The sequence below is a fragment of the Cupressus sempervirens genome, chromosome 9, assembly GCF_028749045.1.
Source record: "Cupressus sempervirens isolate cs-2001-9-10 chromosome 9, ASM2874904v1, whole genome shotgun sequence".
Lineage (NCBI taxonomy): Eukaryota > Viridiplantae > Streptophyta > Pinopsida > Cupressales > Cupressaceae > Cupressus > Cupressus sempervirens.
In genome coordinates this window covers 576,388,812-576,403,782 of record NC_143126.1, presented here as the reverse complement: position 1 = coordinate 576,403,782, position 14,971 = coordinate 576,388,812, and the positions used below count along the sequence as shown (strand labels likewise).

The following is a 14,971-nucleotide window of genomic DNA, read 5'->3' as shown; positions in this document are numbered from 1 at the left end:
GTTATTGTATGAGCGAACTTGAATGCAAATATCTTTTGATTAGAGTAGAGATTGACAAAGGAGTTGCTGTTTATTCAGTTGAGAGATCTTTTATATGCTTATCTGGAAGATAGTCTAGTGAAGACTGTTTCCGAGGCTATGTGGACAGTGGGTTAGTTGTCCTCAATTTTAGTCCTAGCAAGGTTGGAATCTCTTAATTGGAATTCAAAGTCTCTTACTAACAGGGACTCATATGTACCTATTGTATTTCCTTGACTCCTAATAGGGTCTATCATTTCACAAGGAACTTTTATATTAGCACATCATCTTGTGAACATCATTCTCACTGAGATTTTCCCTTTGATCAAGGGTTTCCCTAGCTAACATATTTGGTGTTATTGTGCATGGTCATCTTTCTATGGTTGTTGCATCTTTGTTTACATGCTTCAAAATTAATAAAGCTATTAGAAGTTGTTTTAAATGCATAACTGATTGACCCCCCCTCTCAGTTATCTTGGTGGGCTTTACTTTCTAATAATTGGTATCAGATCATTAGGTCCTCGAAAGAAAAGTTTAACAACTTGAGGAGATCCATGACGCATTTGAGGAAAGAAAGTTCGAAATTTGATGGAGTTAACTATGATGGCTGGAAGGAAAAGATGAAGATACATCTGCTATGCATGGATCCGGAGTTTTGGTTGGTTGAATAAAAAAAAGGATGTAATTGAAGAAGACAAGCTTGACCGAAGAAGCTCAAAAAGATCACTTCATGCAGAATATGCTTGCTAGAGAAGCACTATTGACATCCCTTCCTGAAGCAGAATATAGTTAGGTAAAAACTTTAGGACTTGCTAATGAGGTTTGGCTTGATTAGAAAGAATGTTTGAAGGTGACGATGATGCTAAGAAGGCTAGATTGCAAAGTTAGATATGTTTATTTCAAAATGCTAAGATGTTGGATGATGAAACTATAAGAGGTTATTTTGCTAGGATATCAGAGACTGTTACATGAATTAAGAGTTGTTGAGGTAAAAAGACATGAGATGAAGTTGTGGAAAATCTTAAAGACCTTAACACTTGCTTATCATCAGAGAGCACAGGCGATTGAACAAGTTATTCCTTGCACACCTAATTTTACGAGAGAGACTTTTCTTGCAAGATTACAAACATTTGAAATGTGGATGAAACAGAATGGAGAATTGCCTAGAGTAGAGACAACTTTCAACATACAAAGAGACAGACCTATATTGACAAGAAGTGCAAGTACAAGTGGAGATTATGCTAGTAGCAGTTGAGCAAAAGATGAAGATAAGAAGATTGAGGAAGAACTTGCCTTGCTTACGAAAAGAGAACCTAAAGGTAACAAGTTTTTTGTTTGTTGGACATGTAAATAACTTGTTTAGTATTCTTCTAAATGTCCTAAGAGAGTAAAAAATTCTAAGCCTAGGAAACCTTACAAATCAAAAGTATCTTAGATTGTTTCTATGTTGATGAGGATGGTGAAGTTGATTTTGAAATTATAAATTTCTCAGAAGATAGTGATGGTGAGGATGACGAGATTGGATTTGTTGCTATTAATGAAGAAAGCCTTGAAAAAGAAGAAATAAGAGAAGAAAAAACATTAGCATCACAAATTGAAAAGAAAAAGTCAGATTGGATTATGGATAGTGGTTTTTCCCATCATATGACTGAAGATATGAATAATTTTTTTTTAAATTCAATAGTTATGAAGGAGTAGTTAGTGTTGGAAATAATGCAGCATGTCACATAAAAGGAAAGTGATCTATTACACTTGATGGAAAGACTAACGCTGAAGATGTTTACTTTGTGGATGGTTTGAAACATAATTTTTTGAGTGTTGGACAACTTGTTGACAAGGGATATTGGATATTGGTTGTAGTTCTCAGAAAAGACTTGCATTAACAAGGATTAAGATGGCAGGATTGGTACTGGTACAAGGACATGAGGTAATGTATTTCAGTTGAATCCCTATGAAATGACTTGTTTAATTGCTAAAGTGGATGGCAGTTGGTTATGGCATAAGAGATTTTGATATTTCAACTTTGATAACATTGTGAAGGTCAGTACTACATTTGCAGTTAGAGATTTATCTATGATTGTGAAACCTACTAACGTGATGTGCAAAGAATGTATATTGACAAAGTAAAAGAAAAGTTCATTTCCAAGCAAGACATTTACTACTCCAGCGAAATTGGAGATTGTACATACAGATCTGAGAGATCCTACAAGAACAAGAGCATACTGTGGTGAAAGATATTTCATGATTCTTATTGATGATTTTACTGGAATGATGTGAGTTGCTTTTCTTAGAGATAAATCTGAAGCTTTTGAGAAATTCAAGATATTCAAGAGTAGAATTGAGAATGAATTTGGTCTAGAAATTAAATGCTTGAGATCTGATAGAGGAGGAGAATTTATTTCAAACGAGTTTAACAATTTTTTTGAAGATGATGACATAAAGAGATAGGTTTAAGTCCCTAAGCCATCACAACATAATGAAGTAGCAGAAAGAAGGAACATATTAGTAACAGAGGCAGCATGAGCAATGATGTTTGAAAACAATGTATCACGTGTATTTTGGAGAGTAGTGAACACAACAATATACATTATGAACAAAGTATAGATTAGACAAGACATTGGTAAGATACCTCATGAACTTTGGTTTGGACATGCACCTTTTGTGAAGTATTTTAGAATCCTTGGAAGTAAATGCTATGTTAAAATAGATGATGATATTGAAAAGTTTGATTCAAGAAGTGATGAAGGAATGTTTCTTGGTTATTCATTGGAAAGCAAAACATACATATGTTTTAATCAAAGATCAAAGACTATTGTTGAAAGTGCTAATGTAAGAGTTGATAAAAAGTTTAGAATTTAGGAAAGAATACTTGACTATGATTCTGATGGAGAGAATAATCAGAGGACTAACAATAAGAATGTTGAGCAAGAATTGTTTTATGAAATTGACATTGATTTGTAGACTGAATTACAAGGAGAAATACAGAGAGAAGAACCTAGAGCAAAAATCAGAATTGAACATGTGACAACTAATAGAAATGTGGCAAAGAAGCACTCTGCCAAATAGATAATTGGAAGTGTGATAAAGGAGCTATGACAAAGAACAAGGTAAGTGAAGAATTGTGTTTGATTTCTCAAGTTGAGCCTAAGAATGTAGATGAAGCTTGTAAAAATGATTATTGGATTAAAGCGATGAAAAAAGAATTAGAGTAGAACGAAAAGAACAAGACTTGGAAATTGGTTCCTAGACCTAAAGAATGCTGTTGGAATCAAATGAGTATTTAAAAACAAAATGAATGAACAAGGTGAAGTTGTAAGAAACGAAGCAAGATACATATGTAAAAGATATTCTAGTAAGAAGGAATTGACTTTGAAGAAACTTTTGCACCTATTGCTAGATTAGAAACAATGAATTTTTTGGCATATGTAGCTAACAGAAACTTTACAGCTTATTAAATGGATGTCAAGTCATTTTGTCTAAATGGAGAACTTGAAGAAGAGGTATACATTGAATACCCTGATGGTTTTCCTTTGATAGATAAAAAAGATATGGTTTGTAGATTGAAAAAGACACAGTATGGACTAAAACAAGCACTAGAGCTTGGTATGCAAGATTGGACAAACCTTTGACAAGTTTGAGATTCGTGAAAGGTAATGCTGTTAGTGATTTGTATTTGAGAAAGAATGATAATGGCTTACTGATTGTTGAAATTGTTGTGGGTGACATCATTTTTGGAGGTAATGATGAAACAAGATATTTCAGAAGAAATGAAGAAGGAATTTGAGATGAGTATGATTGGGATTGCAAGTTGTGTGAAAAAAAGATGGAATTTTCATATCACAAGCTAAGTATCTTAAAGATTTGTTGAAAAGATTTGGGTCGGAAAGTTGTAAACCCCTTGAATCACCTATGGTAATTGGTTGTAAATTGTCTAGCGAAGATAAATCCCCTAGTGTTGAACAGAAAAAGTATAGATCTATGATTGGTGGATTACAATATTTGACACATACTAGACTCGATATAGCTAATGCAGTTGGAATTGTGGCAAGATTTCAGGAAGATCCTAAAGAGACAGTATGCATCAATAAAAAGAATTTTCAGATATTTGAAAGGCACACTTGATTATGATTTTGGTATGACAGATCACATGATTTTGCTTTATGTGTGTATACTGATGTTGGTTGGGCATGAAGTGTAGATGACAGAGAAAGTACCAGTGGTGGAGCATTCTTTTTGGGAGGAAGATTGCATTTCATAGAGCACATCGGAAGCAAAGTATGTAGTAGCAACAAATAACTGTAATTGGATTATTTGGATGAAGTAGATGCTAAAGGATATTGGAATAGAGTTTACTAAACCTATTATCACACATTGTGATAATGCAAATACAGTATGTCAAAGAATCTAGTTTTACATTAAAAAACAAAGCATATATGTATATCATTTTTTGAGAGAGAAAGTTGTAGAGAGAGAAATCAGATTGGAATATGTTTGCAGAAAGGAGCAGATAGTAGGCATATTTACAAAACCTTTGGCTAAGGACACATTTGAGTACTTGAGAGGTATGCTTGGCGTTATGCCCCAACCTACTACAGAGTAGTTGGTGCAGAGAGCATCAATTTAGTTGGTAGCAGAGGATTATTACTTTATCTGGACTAGATGCTTGATGCTTCTCCTATGAGGGAGTATCTGTGTTTGAGTTGAGTCATTAAGAACTCTCAATATTAGAATTTAATAGTGTCTTTATACACTTGAGCTTGAACATATTGTTTTGGAAATGATTGAACTTTGAGAATGTACATAATGATATCTTTGTCATTGATGTCAATGGGGGAGAGAAGTGTACATGACAAACATCCTTTTGGAAAACATCCTTTGAGGAAGAGTGTTGATTGATGTCATAAGGAAGAAGATTTGGAGATGCTTATGAATGGGGGGGATTAACTCCTTCCTTGTGCATGTTGGTTACTTGATATGACAGGTTGTAAAGGATGCAAGAATATACTGTCTGAGATTGAGATGCATGTTTACATTCATGAGCAACATGAATGGGGAGTAAAGGTAGATGGGGAAGAGATATATTTGGTATTCATCGTCCTTAGATGTTTTTCATCTATGTTGCCATTAATGCCAAAGGGGGAGATTGTTACCATGAATGCTGATGATATTCCTACGGGGGAGTATATCATATGTGAAATAGTAACCACCACGAACCCAGTCAGAGGGTGGTACAAGGGTTTTCACCTTAATTTTCTCTCACAGAGAATAATGCATTACAAGGAGTTTCACTTTGAACTTTTCCTTGCAGGGAAGATGCAAAAATTTGCACCTCAAAAAATTCTCCCTCCAAACAATGATATTGGTAAGTCAGGTCTAGTAGTTACTCCCTCTGAATCTGATATTAATCTTTCGACCTTTAGGTGACAAGTTATTACTTCCTCGTGATGTACGCATGAGTAGCCCCCATTACAATTATGTAGTCATACACAGGTGTGTTAGAATTCGTCTAAGTATCAATCTTCTGAGCTCCTTGTATAAGGTTGTCTTTGATGAATTATTGAACTCCCTCTTGATATGAAAGGATACTCATAATCTTAATCATCAAAGATATTCACCTCTTGAGCCTCACTTTAAAACGAGCTAGATTATTAGACGACTAATAAATTCTAAATCACAACTTCTATAGAGCTACTGTCATCAGATTTGAGTCTGCACAATATGCCTAATGTACCATTCTTCTTTTCCTGCAAGATCATCTTTAGATACAAAGGAAAAGATCAAAGAAAATAACTCTTATAGTATGTATAGAATTTCAAATTAGTAGATAAATGTAAAAGATGAGAATACTTATTTGCACATGAGGGTCCATAGATACTAGAGAATGTAAAATTTCCTTTCCAAAGATGGTTCAATTGGGAATGAAGCATTGTTTATTATTCCCCCCACAATGTAAAATTTCCACATAATCAATTTGAACCATCAAATGGTCTACTTCAATAGCTTTGAAAAGAACATCGCTTCTACTTGGAGATGAATATCCATAGTTATATTTTTATTCAATTCGCTCGGGATGATCCTTGTGTTCTTGCTCGGGTTCTATACCCATTGCCAACAATAATAATACCATCCAACATATTAATCTTCCCCAATAACTTTGAAAAATTGAAGTGTCCTCCTCAAACTTCCTAAATCTTTCCTCACCATGATCCATATCCTTGCCCTTTGACAATTCTTCTTTGTGCTCTTAACACTGCATAATGCCACTCATTAATTCAAGGGTACTTATTTCACCTCTTATATTAATTTCTTTTGTAGGATGGTTAACTTTAACTTTCCTATTTCCAATAAGTATCTAATGCAATAATTTCTCGTCTTTCCTTCATATTCGGTGATGCCCATATAATTTCTCTTTTTTCCCAAAGAATATTAAACTTTAGGAGCCTCGACTTAATTTTCTATTTTCTATAGATCTCAGTATTCAACTGTCCTCCTTTCTTCAAGATAGAAGCATATTTCATTCAATATGGTGACTATATAATAGGAATTGTGCAAGGGCAAGCCAACAATCTCCCTCTAAAAAATGTAGTCAAATTAAGCATCATTACTTTCTAGATGATGAGCTATGATGAGCTAACTCCATCAACTACGTAGACCTGCCAAAAAGGGGGACATTACACTCATTCGTATAGATTTAAATCTTGGATGTGCTACTTCGTTGAGCAAGTGGCAGAAGAAGATGATAGGATAGATTGGGGTGGACTCATAAGTGATAACCAAAATGAACTTTTGATGAATCTAGAGCACACAAGAAAGTTTTACATGATCTCTTACATCATCTATATGCTAGCACGAAGGATGAATTATAATGGACTGAGATGCAAAGGACTGATCGAGAGCGAAACCCAACACTTGAAAGTTCATGGATGCTACCCGCAATTGCTTTTGTACTCTAGGGATGATTATGTAAGAGTTAATGATGTCTTTGTCATGTGCATAGTTAGAACACTGCAAAAGGGACTTAATATAAGATTGTCAGTTGGCGCGACGAAGTTGATGGAAGATTATGGTGCTTTACTCATTCATTTTCCTTCCTTTTCATACATCTGAGTTCAAGGATTTTCCATGAAGCCGTACAAACTCCCTAGGTACCCAACAGATAAGATGGTTTTGTTAGAGCTTACTCGACAACTCGTAGTTTATGACAAGATTCAAAAAGGAAAGAAGAAGTTGGGCTTGCAATTCATAAGTGAAGGAAAAACTGAGATGTGCCCATGTTTAAAGGCAGTAGAGAGATCATCAGAGAAGCTCCACTTCTTTTGTCTTCCACTTTATCCAAAAAGGTTCGATTTTGATCCCTACAAGAAGATTGCATCAATAGCAGGATCAAAGTACCAACATAAAGTTCACCTTGAGCATTTTTGGGCAAATATTCTGGATGAGCACGAGATCGGAAAGAAGATGCATTCAAGATTGCCAATGAGCATTGTCAAAGCATGCAACATATTTTGGGTTTCTAATCAGATGGAGGAGGATACAAATGTAATGCAAAAAGGATTCAATCCAAAAGGGGCAGTTCATCCATATGATTGGCAAAAGAAGGAAATTACAAATCTAGATGCTTTTTGAAAGCCAATCTTGGATTTTATAAGGTTGTGGATTGAGTGTAAACTCACTAAACTAGTAGTGCCAACAAATAGATTTACATGTAGATTAATTGGCCACCAACTTCTCAAGGATAAAAGATCAGGGCAAATATCTGAAGAGACTATTGAAGAAAGAGGAACTCCATCAAAAGGTGTGGGAACCAAGAAAGGGAAAAAGGTAGCTCGAGAAAAGCATCCTAGGAGTGAGACAAATGTCCAAGACTCTCAACAGAAGATGTAGAAATCTAGGAATGTTTCATCTTCCCCAAGTCACACTCCTAGTGTTCAAGAAGTAGAAACATTTGAAAGGCAGGAAGTAGAGGCAAGTATAAAGAGATTTGAGAAGAAGAAAATTTGGCTAGGCTAGTACATGATAGATTGAGTATAAATGCCTATGAAAAATCCGTGCAAGAGAGAGGAAGAAATCAAGATAGATCTACAGAGTAAAGTCTCATTGCAATCTTTAAGCGAGGAATGATGGAAAACGAGGTTGGTCCAGAAGAGGAAGAAGCTCCTGCAACAGTGATACAAATTCCAACTGTAAGAGGAAGAAGCTCCTGCAACAACGATACAGAGTCCAACTGTTGAAGTTGTAGCTCATGAAGTGATAGTGGATAGTCCAGGAGGTGAGGAAGAGATCAATATTCAAGCAGTCCAAAGGAAAGAACAATTTGTGATCACACGAGACCGGAATATACCCATTCCAGAATGGTTAAAGCAATGAATTCAAAAGAGTCAACAAAAGAAGGTTGATCCAGCAGTTGAATTGCAAAGAAATTTTGGATTGAGCGAACCAATTTGAAGAACAAGGGAAAGCGAAAAGATTCACTAAGGTTGTCAAAGGAGAATCAGGGTCCAAGATTTTACAGATTTCAACTCCTAGAGTGGATGAGGGTAAGGATCAAATCACCCCAAATGAGTACCATGTCACATAAATCAATCGTGGTCGTGTCTCCAATGAACAAATCATAGAAGAATTTGATGATTCTACTCAGGCTTTAAAAGATAGACTAAAGAAGCTAGAAGAAGGATACCACAAATAGAAAACAGAAATTAAAGCCTTGTGTAAGTACATCAACAACTTATCTCGTCCAATAAGAGAGGAAGTCCATCATTTGTTCCTCCGACGAGTGTTTCAGCTGAAGCAGCAAACGATATTGACAGAATCAAGCAGAACTGCTCAAGATGCGAAGGTTTGGGTTAAAAAACCTTCAAGCATAGAGAAGAATTGGTGCAAGTGCATACTAGGGCATTAGCTATTCTCTCCAAGATCTAATGCATAGACGAATCATGAGAAGATGAGAATATTTACCAACATGAAATGATTTTCGATATTCAGAAGCTGATGGAGACCACAAAATAGGCATTGATCGACGGTAGAGTTATTGGTGAAGGGGATATCTATGATTTCCTTCAATAGTACATTGCAGTGATCATAGCGAAGGAAATGTTTGAGAGCTTCACTAAGGAATCTGCTCGATGGAAAAAAGTAGTTGACAACATCAAGAAAGGGGTGTCCAACACAATTGCATCCTTGTTATCACAAAGATTGGTAGAAGATGAAATGACAACAGACAATTTGAAAGTCAAGTTGGAGGAGTTCTTTCAATTGAATGTTTTTGAAAGAGATGATTTTGAGAACTTTTCCATCTTCTTGAATACCATGCACACACTCAGGAATTGCTACTAGATCGGGAGGAAAGTTTAGGAAAGGAAAAATAGCAGTTGCAGTTCTAGAATTCAAGCAAGAATCGGCACCAAGCATCAGTATAGAAGAGTCGGAGACGGTGTTGGATCGATTCCATGCCTTCAAGTCAGGGAATCAAGGATAGATGCATTTAATGCATAGTGGTTGTTCTTAGTGGTCATTTATTCCACCTCACTCCCTTTCTAATGAGCATGCATAGTGGGCATTTACTACCCACTATAGTGGTGGATTCCTTATTGCATTAATGTAGATTCCTTTTCTTTGCCTTAACCCTAATTAGGGCTGATGTGGCACGATCTAGGCCATTGGTTATCGTGATCATCCAGGCCATCTGTTGTAATCGAGGACCTATAGAGGATTTTTTGAGATTGTTGCTGTGAGCTACTGAGATAATAGAGTTTTCATTGAAGCTTGGCGAATACTTGATATATCTCGGTGCTTGCTTGTTCTCTGAAATTCCCTCACTTAGATTAAGTTTAGTTTAGTTTAAAAGTTGTGATTGCAATGGAGAAGGCAATGGTGTTTTGATGAATTCCTTTGGTTCATACCTTTGACGTTTTAGTGATTCTAAATTGTTGTGCAAAGTTCGGATGAACCCCTATCATGCATATGTTTAACTTTTATCTTTCATATAAATTGTTCTTTATGATGGTGTACGTGGTGGTATGAATATCTTTCACATAGCCCTTGAAGATTGCACCAGTTCACATGTAGTTGTAGTATAGCTTGGCAAAATGAAGCTTGGTAAATTGAGGATTTGTCCACCGAAACACCAATTGTTGTCATCATTGCCCTTAGGAATAGAATAGAACTCCTAAACCCTATCCTATTTCATTTCCACATCTTTTGTGAAAATCCAAAAAACAAACATACTTCATTGCAAAAACTTTAGATAGCTCCCACATCCAATATGGCTTGAAATGAATCAGAGGAAACATATGTAAGGCCCCTCGCGATCATCAGCAAATTACATCAACCACTAAGCTTATCCACAATCAAGCCCTGATGTTAAAGGAACCTTGAAGTCATCATATGATCTTCTAGCAATCTTAGCATACACAAGACTTTATTTAAGAGAGGATAAGATATTTTGGTATTTTCTTCTATTGTTGGTGGGACATAAAACACGCATCAATAGGTCTCATGGTTTATTTCTAGTCAATACTCTCTGTTCTATCAATTTGTGATGGACTGCTCTGGTACCACTTGATGAATGGTGATGAGGATTGCTCTAATACCCCTTGATGAAGGCACTACTTCAGACAAAATGAACACAATAGAAAAGGAAACTTAAATTATTTGAAATTAGAAGCTACAACATGCATTACAAGAAAAACAGAACCAACTACATGCCCTATGGGCTTACAAGATTATCAAATTTTGTAGAAAAACCCTTCTTAGAGTACCTTCTCCCAAACTCCACCAAAAACTGCCTTTACACTCCAAGAATGGGCCTTAAGTAGCCTGTGTTAGGTTAAGGGTTAGGAACAAATTTTACAACTTGACAATTGGCGGCCAGCTCCAAAACAGAGCTTCTAGAAATCACATAGCAGTCGACAAAAATAGAAGAAAAGGTAGTCCAACTTCTGGAACGCATAATTTTCTATCCACAGGTCGGATTGACATTTACATTTCTAAAAAGCTCTATGGGTGCTCTGTAGCCTATAGGCCACCTACAGCCGCCCTCAAACTAGGTTTTGAAGTGTTTCTGGGAGGTCTCCAAGAAACTTAATACTGACATAACTTTCAAACCATGAAACCTTTTGACCTGATTCTTTTTTTGGAGTGCTTGAAATTCAAATACAGCTTTCCCTCCAACTTACACCCTCTTACTCTTTGTAATTATGGCTCTATAACAAAATAACCCATTTTTCGCAATTGCACATATCTTGAGGTGCATAACAACACTAACCCAGAAAAGTAACAATGGAAATCTAAAAAGTTCAAATCTCTATTTTGCCCAAATGGGTATCCAAAAATATAAGCACATTAAACGGAAACTATCACTAAACATATTTTTGGCTGATACAGGATTGCCCTTGCACCACTAGAAGCAAAAATACTAGTTACTGCTGACTTGTTGATTGCCATTCATGAATCCATTATTGATGGTAGCTTAAGGATAATCATAGCAATATCTGATTCTTCTTAATAGGTGGTTGTGGTTGAGCTCAATGAATCATGTATTACGACTACTCCTTTATTATTGTTAAGTTCACTGATTGTGTTGCTAGATATAGAGACTATACGTTGATAATAAGTTCAAGCAACTCTTTTCTCAATGAATAATCAATGACATACATACCATATTTTCTGATCATAGACTTCGACACTTCATGCTGTAATTTATTATTATTTATTTATTTTTTTATTATTTATATTTTGGTTTAACTCTTATACTTATTATTAAATCTTATTTTAAAAAGGGGGCATCATACCAGTCTAGCTTCATCCTGCGGTAATTTCTACCTCAATTGGGATTATGACTGAGGTGCAAGATGTTGACAAAACTGATGCCAGTACCTTGCATCAATACGGCACGACAATTGTCAGTGGTATTAACTGATATATCTATGATTTCATTTGTTTTGTGTTTTGTATGGAATGCACTAATTCGTGAGCTGTTTCTGTTATGACACTGGAAATTTTGGGTAGTGATCCACAACACACATTCTTTACTGCACTGCTTGAATTCATATATATGTATACGTCTCACTTCAACTCTAACTGCTGCCACATTAAACTAGAATCTCTGTTTGTTGAAATTATTTTTAGCTTTCAATGGATTGAAAAAACCACCATACGACTAGGATCTCCAGAAAATGTTAAGCATGATGTTAGTTTCAAACCCGACTTGCTCTACACATCCATGGAATAATTTTTTATAATAAATTTTAAAATAAAGTTATTAGAAGTATTATTGTATAGTCCAATGACCAAGATACTTTGTAACATTTTAGACCAAATTGTGTATGGTTAAGCTTAAAGCGAAAAACCTTATGTGAAATTAATGCCATAGACAAACAATATACAGATAATTCCACTAAAAATATTGACTTTTCTCTGACATAATAATTCCATGAATCTCTAAAACTGTCACTGATACATATCAGGGCTATTCTCAAAAAAAATTGAGTGAAGTTGTTTAATATATATAATTTGGTTCTTCCTATAACATAATTATCAAAGTGATTTGTCCCCTTAAAAAGTTTAATTGTCGCTATGAGTCTTGACTATATTCTGCAAATGGTTAGGGCCATTAGCCATATTCAAACATGATGTCTTGATTTTGCATGATAATTGATTGATCATTAAGAAACCACAACTTTATGAGATTAATTCCCTAAAACAAAGCAGCGATACTAAATAAATGGTGGAGCCATTTCACGATGAGCCGAGCATAAGTATGGACATGATTAGAAAAACAAAACGTGATTGAAATTTCTTAGCATGGTGTCCCGAGGAAATCGAGAGCAGATTCGATGTTTGACCGTCGTTTTCCTATAGAAATTAAATGGAAAATTCCGTATATGGTTTCATCAGCAATGTCTTCTTCACTATGTATCCAAGCACAGTGTTAAAAGTTCTTACCATAATCACATTTCCCTTGATCGTTTCTTTGTTTTCCCTGAATCGCGTTTGATAATAAAATATTCTAGGGCAAATTAGTGTAGGCAGGTTTTTCACTGTGAAATCCATTCCTCAGGACACTTCTTAATATAAAAGAATGAAGTTCAAGTTTCATTTGTTTTCAAGAAGGCTGCTAGAATGCACTGTCAGCTTAATGGCAGTTTTCCTTTCATTTTCGTCCGGGTGCGGGATATGTTCACAAATACTGTTGCCCCAAAATAAAATCTAAATTTAATCAAAAAACTGTTTGAAATTGTAGAAGTATTAATAAAACGTTTAGGTATAAGAGTAAGGGCTTGTACTTAAGCTTTTGAATTTAGAACAAGTGAAGGTAACGTAGTATATTTCAGGGAGAAACACCATAGACCCCACAGCTGATTGTGGATGCTCCGACACAAAAACCATGACGACAAATTTTATTTACATAAATAATAAAAATAACAATTGCAGAGAATTATTTTCTTTTGAATCTTTTGCGTGAAAATGAAGAACATATAATACTCGAGGTCATTAGTGTGATACCAGGCTTGTTGGAGCGCAAACCCATATCCAAATCGACGCTCCATTCCATAGCGTAACAAGCACATATTTCCTGCATTTTCTACACTAATTGGAAATTTCAATTCTGCCTGCCAAAAGCTCTATAGGGGGGCGTTTCTATGCAATGTGGATAATCTTTTCAACGGAATCCCGGCTTTCATTTGCCCGCTACGCCAGATACCTTTGCGAAGTTCGAATTTTCTACAATCGATATTCGAAAACTGGGGAAGAGACGTTATAGATAAAGATCTCAGCTACTCGTGCAATTGTTTTTTATTAAAATTAAACATATATAAAATTCATGGAATTTTATAAATATAAGATTTCAAGAGTGAAAAATGTTGAGGGACGATTCTAATAGTGTTAGAGCCATGGAATCGGACTAGGGTTCATTATTTATATTTTTATTTTTTATAAAGGATAGAGCGGATGCGATGCATTGGAGTAGTCTTCTTGTTGTGTTATGCAGCTAGGATAGTTTGTTTAAGTCTGTTGAGCGTTTTTGTAAGGCAACATTGAGGTTTTAGATAGTCTGCAAGATTCAATTCTGAGCAAGATGTCAAGTGGGTTTGTAAAGTAGCGCAAGTATTTTTGGTGGTATTCGACTTGCTTCAATGGAGTGGCATATTGTAAGTGATTGTTATCTTTTATGAGTATTGAATCTGTGTTGACCCAAATGGTGTATTCTGTTGTTTATGTTTCTTGAATGCATGTTGTTTCTTTTGGTTTAAAGCAATCTGGGTTCCGCATAAATGGTGTAGGTCTGGTCTGTTTTGTATCTAAGGTAGTTTCTAGTTACATAGGCAGTGTCGCGTGGGTGTTTTACTCTGACCCCGTGACAGTTGGTATCAGAGTTGTTTTAATTTGATTATTGCGGCCATTCTTGATTTCTAATCTGAGAGAGTGGAATCGACTCGGGTGGTGTTTGACGGATCTTGGTTGAGGCTGAGGAAAGTGACACCTAGGTGTCATGGCAAAATCAAAGCATGGTGAGACTGCTCAGCATGATAGCACTCAGGCGCGGCCTGGCCGAGTGACAGCCCCTAGTCAGCCCAAGACTAAGGACTGGCTACTCAACCATGACTCGTGGCTTGAAACTTTGGAGCCCGGCGAGTTCAATGAGCGTCTTGGCGTTGTTGAGGCGTCTCATGTCGAGCTGACTGAAAAAGTTAAAGAGTTTGAGGATGCCATGAAGAGGTTTCAAGAAGATGTCTGATTCTTGAAGAAAGGTCATTCCTTGCACAATTCGTTGTTGCAAGGCAACTCAAGCGGTGTCAAACCACCAAGTCTTACTGCTAAGTACGACGGCTATCGGGATGATAAGTCGCTCGACAATTTCTTTTGGGATGTCGGTGAGTACTTGTCAAGCACCAAAGGCATGGCGGATGATGCCCAATTGAAGCAAGTCACGGCTTGCTTTACCGACAGCGCC

The 14,971-nt window shown here is 36.0% G+C and overlaps 1 protein-coding gene across 3 annotated transcripts in view; it reads right to left on the bottom strand.

The window, feature by feature from the left end:
• The window catches only part of EMB1895 (ARM repeat superfamily protein), a 234,797-nt gene extending 220,977 nt beyond the window's left edge, over positions 1 to 13,820 (bottom strand). The window contains exon 1 of one of the 3 annotated variants that reach the window (XM_089801186.1): positions 13,522 to 13,820. In XM_089801186.1, the coding sequence (XP_089657312.1) occupies positions 13,522 to 13,597 (76 nt within the window). In that variant the 5' untranslated portion in view covers positions 13,598 to 13,820. The remainder of the gene's footprint in view (positions 1 to 13,521) is intronic. The other 2 variants (XM_089801187.1, XM_089801184.1) reach the window with 2 other exon arrangements.
• Positions 13,821 to 14,971: the final 1,151 nt, after the last annotated feature.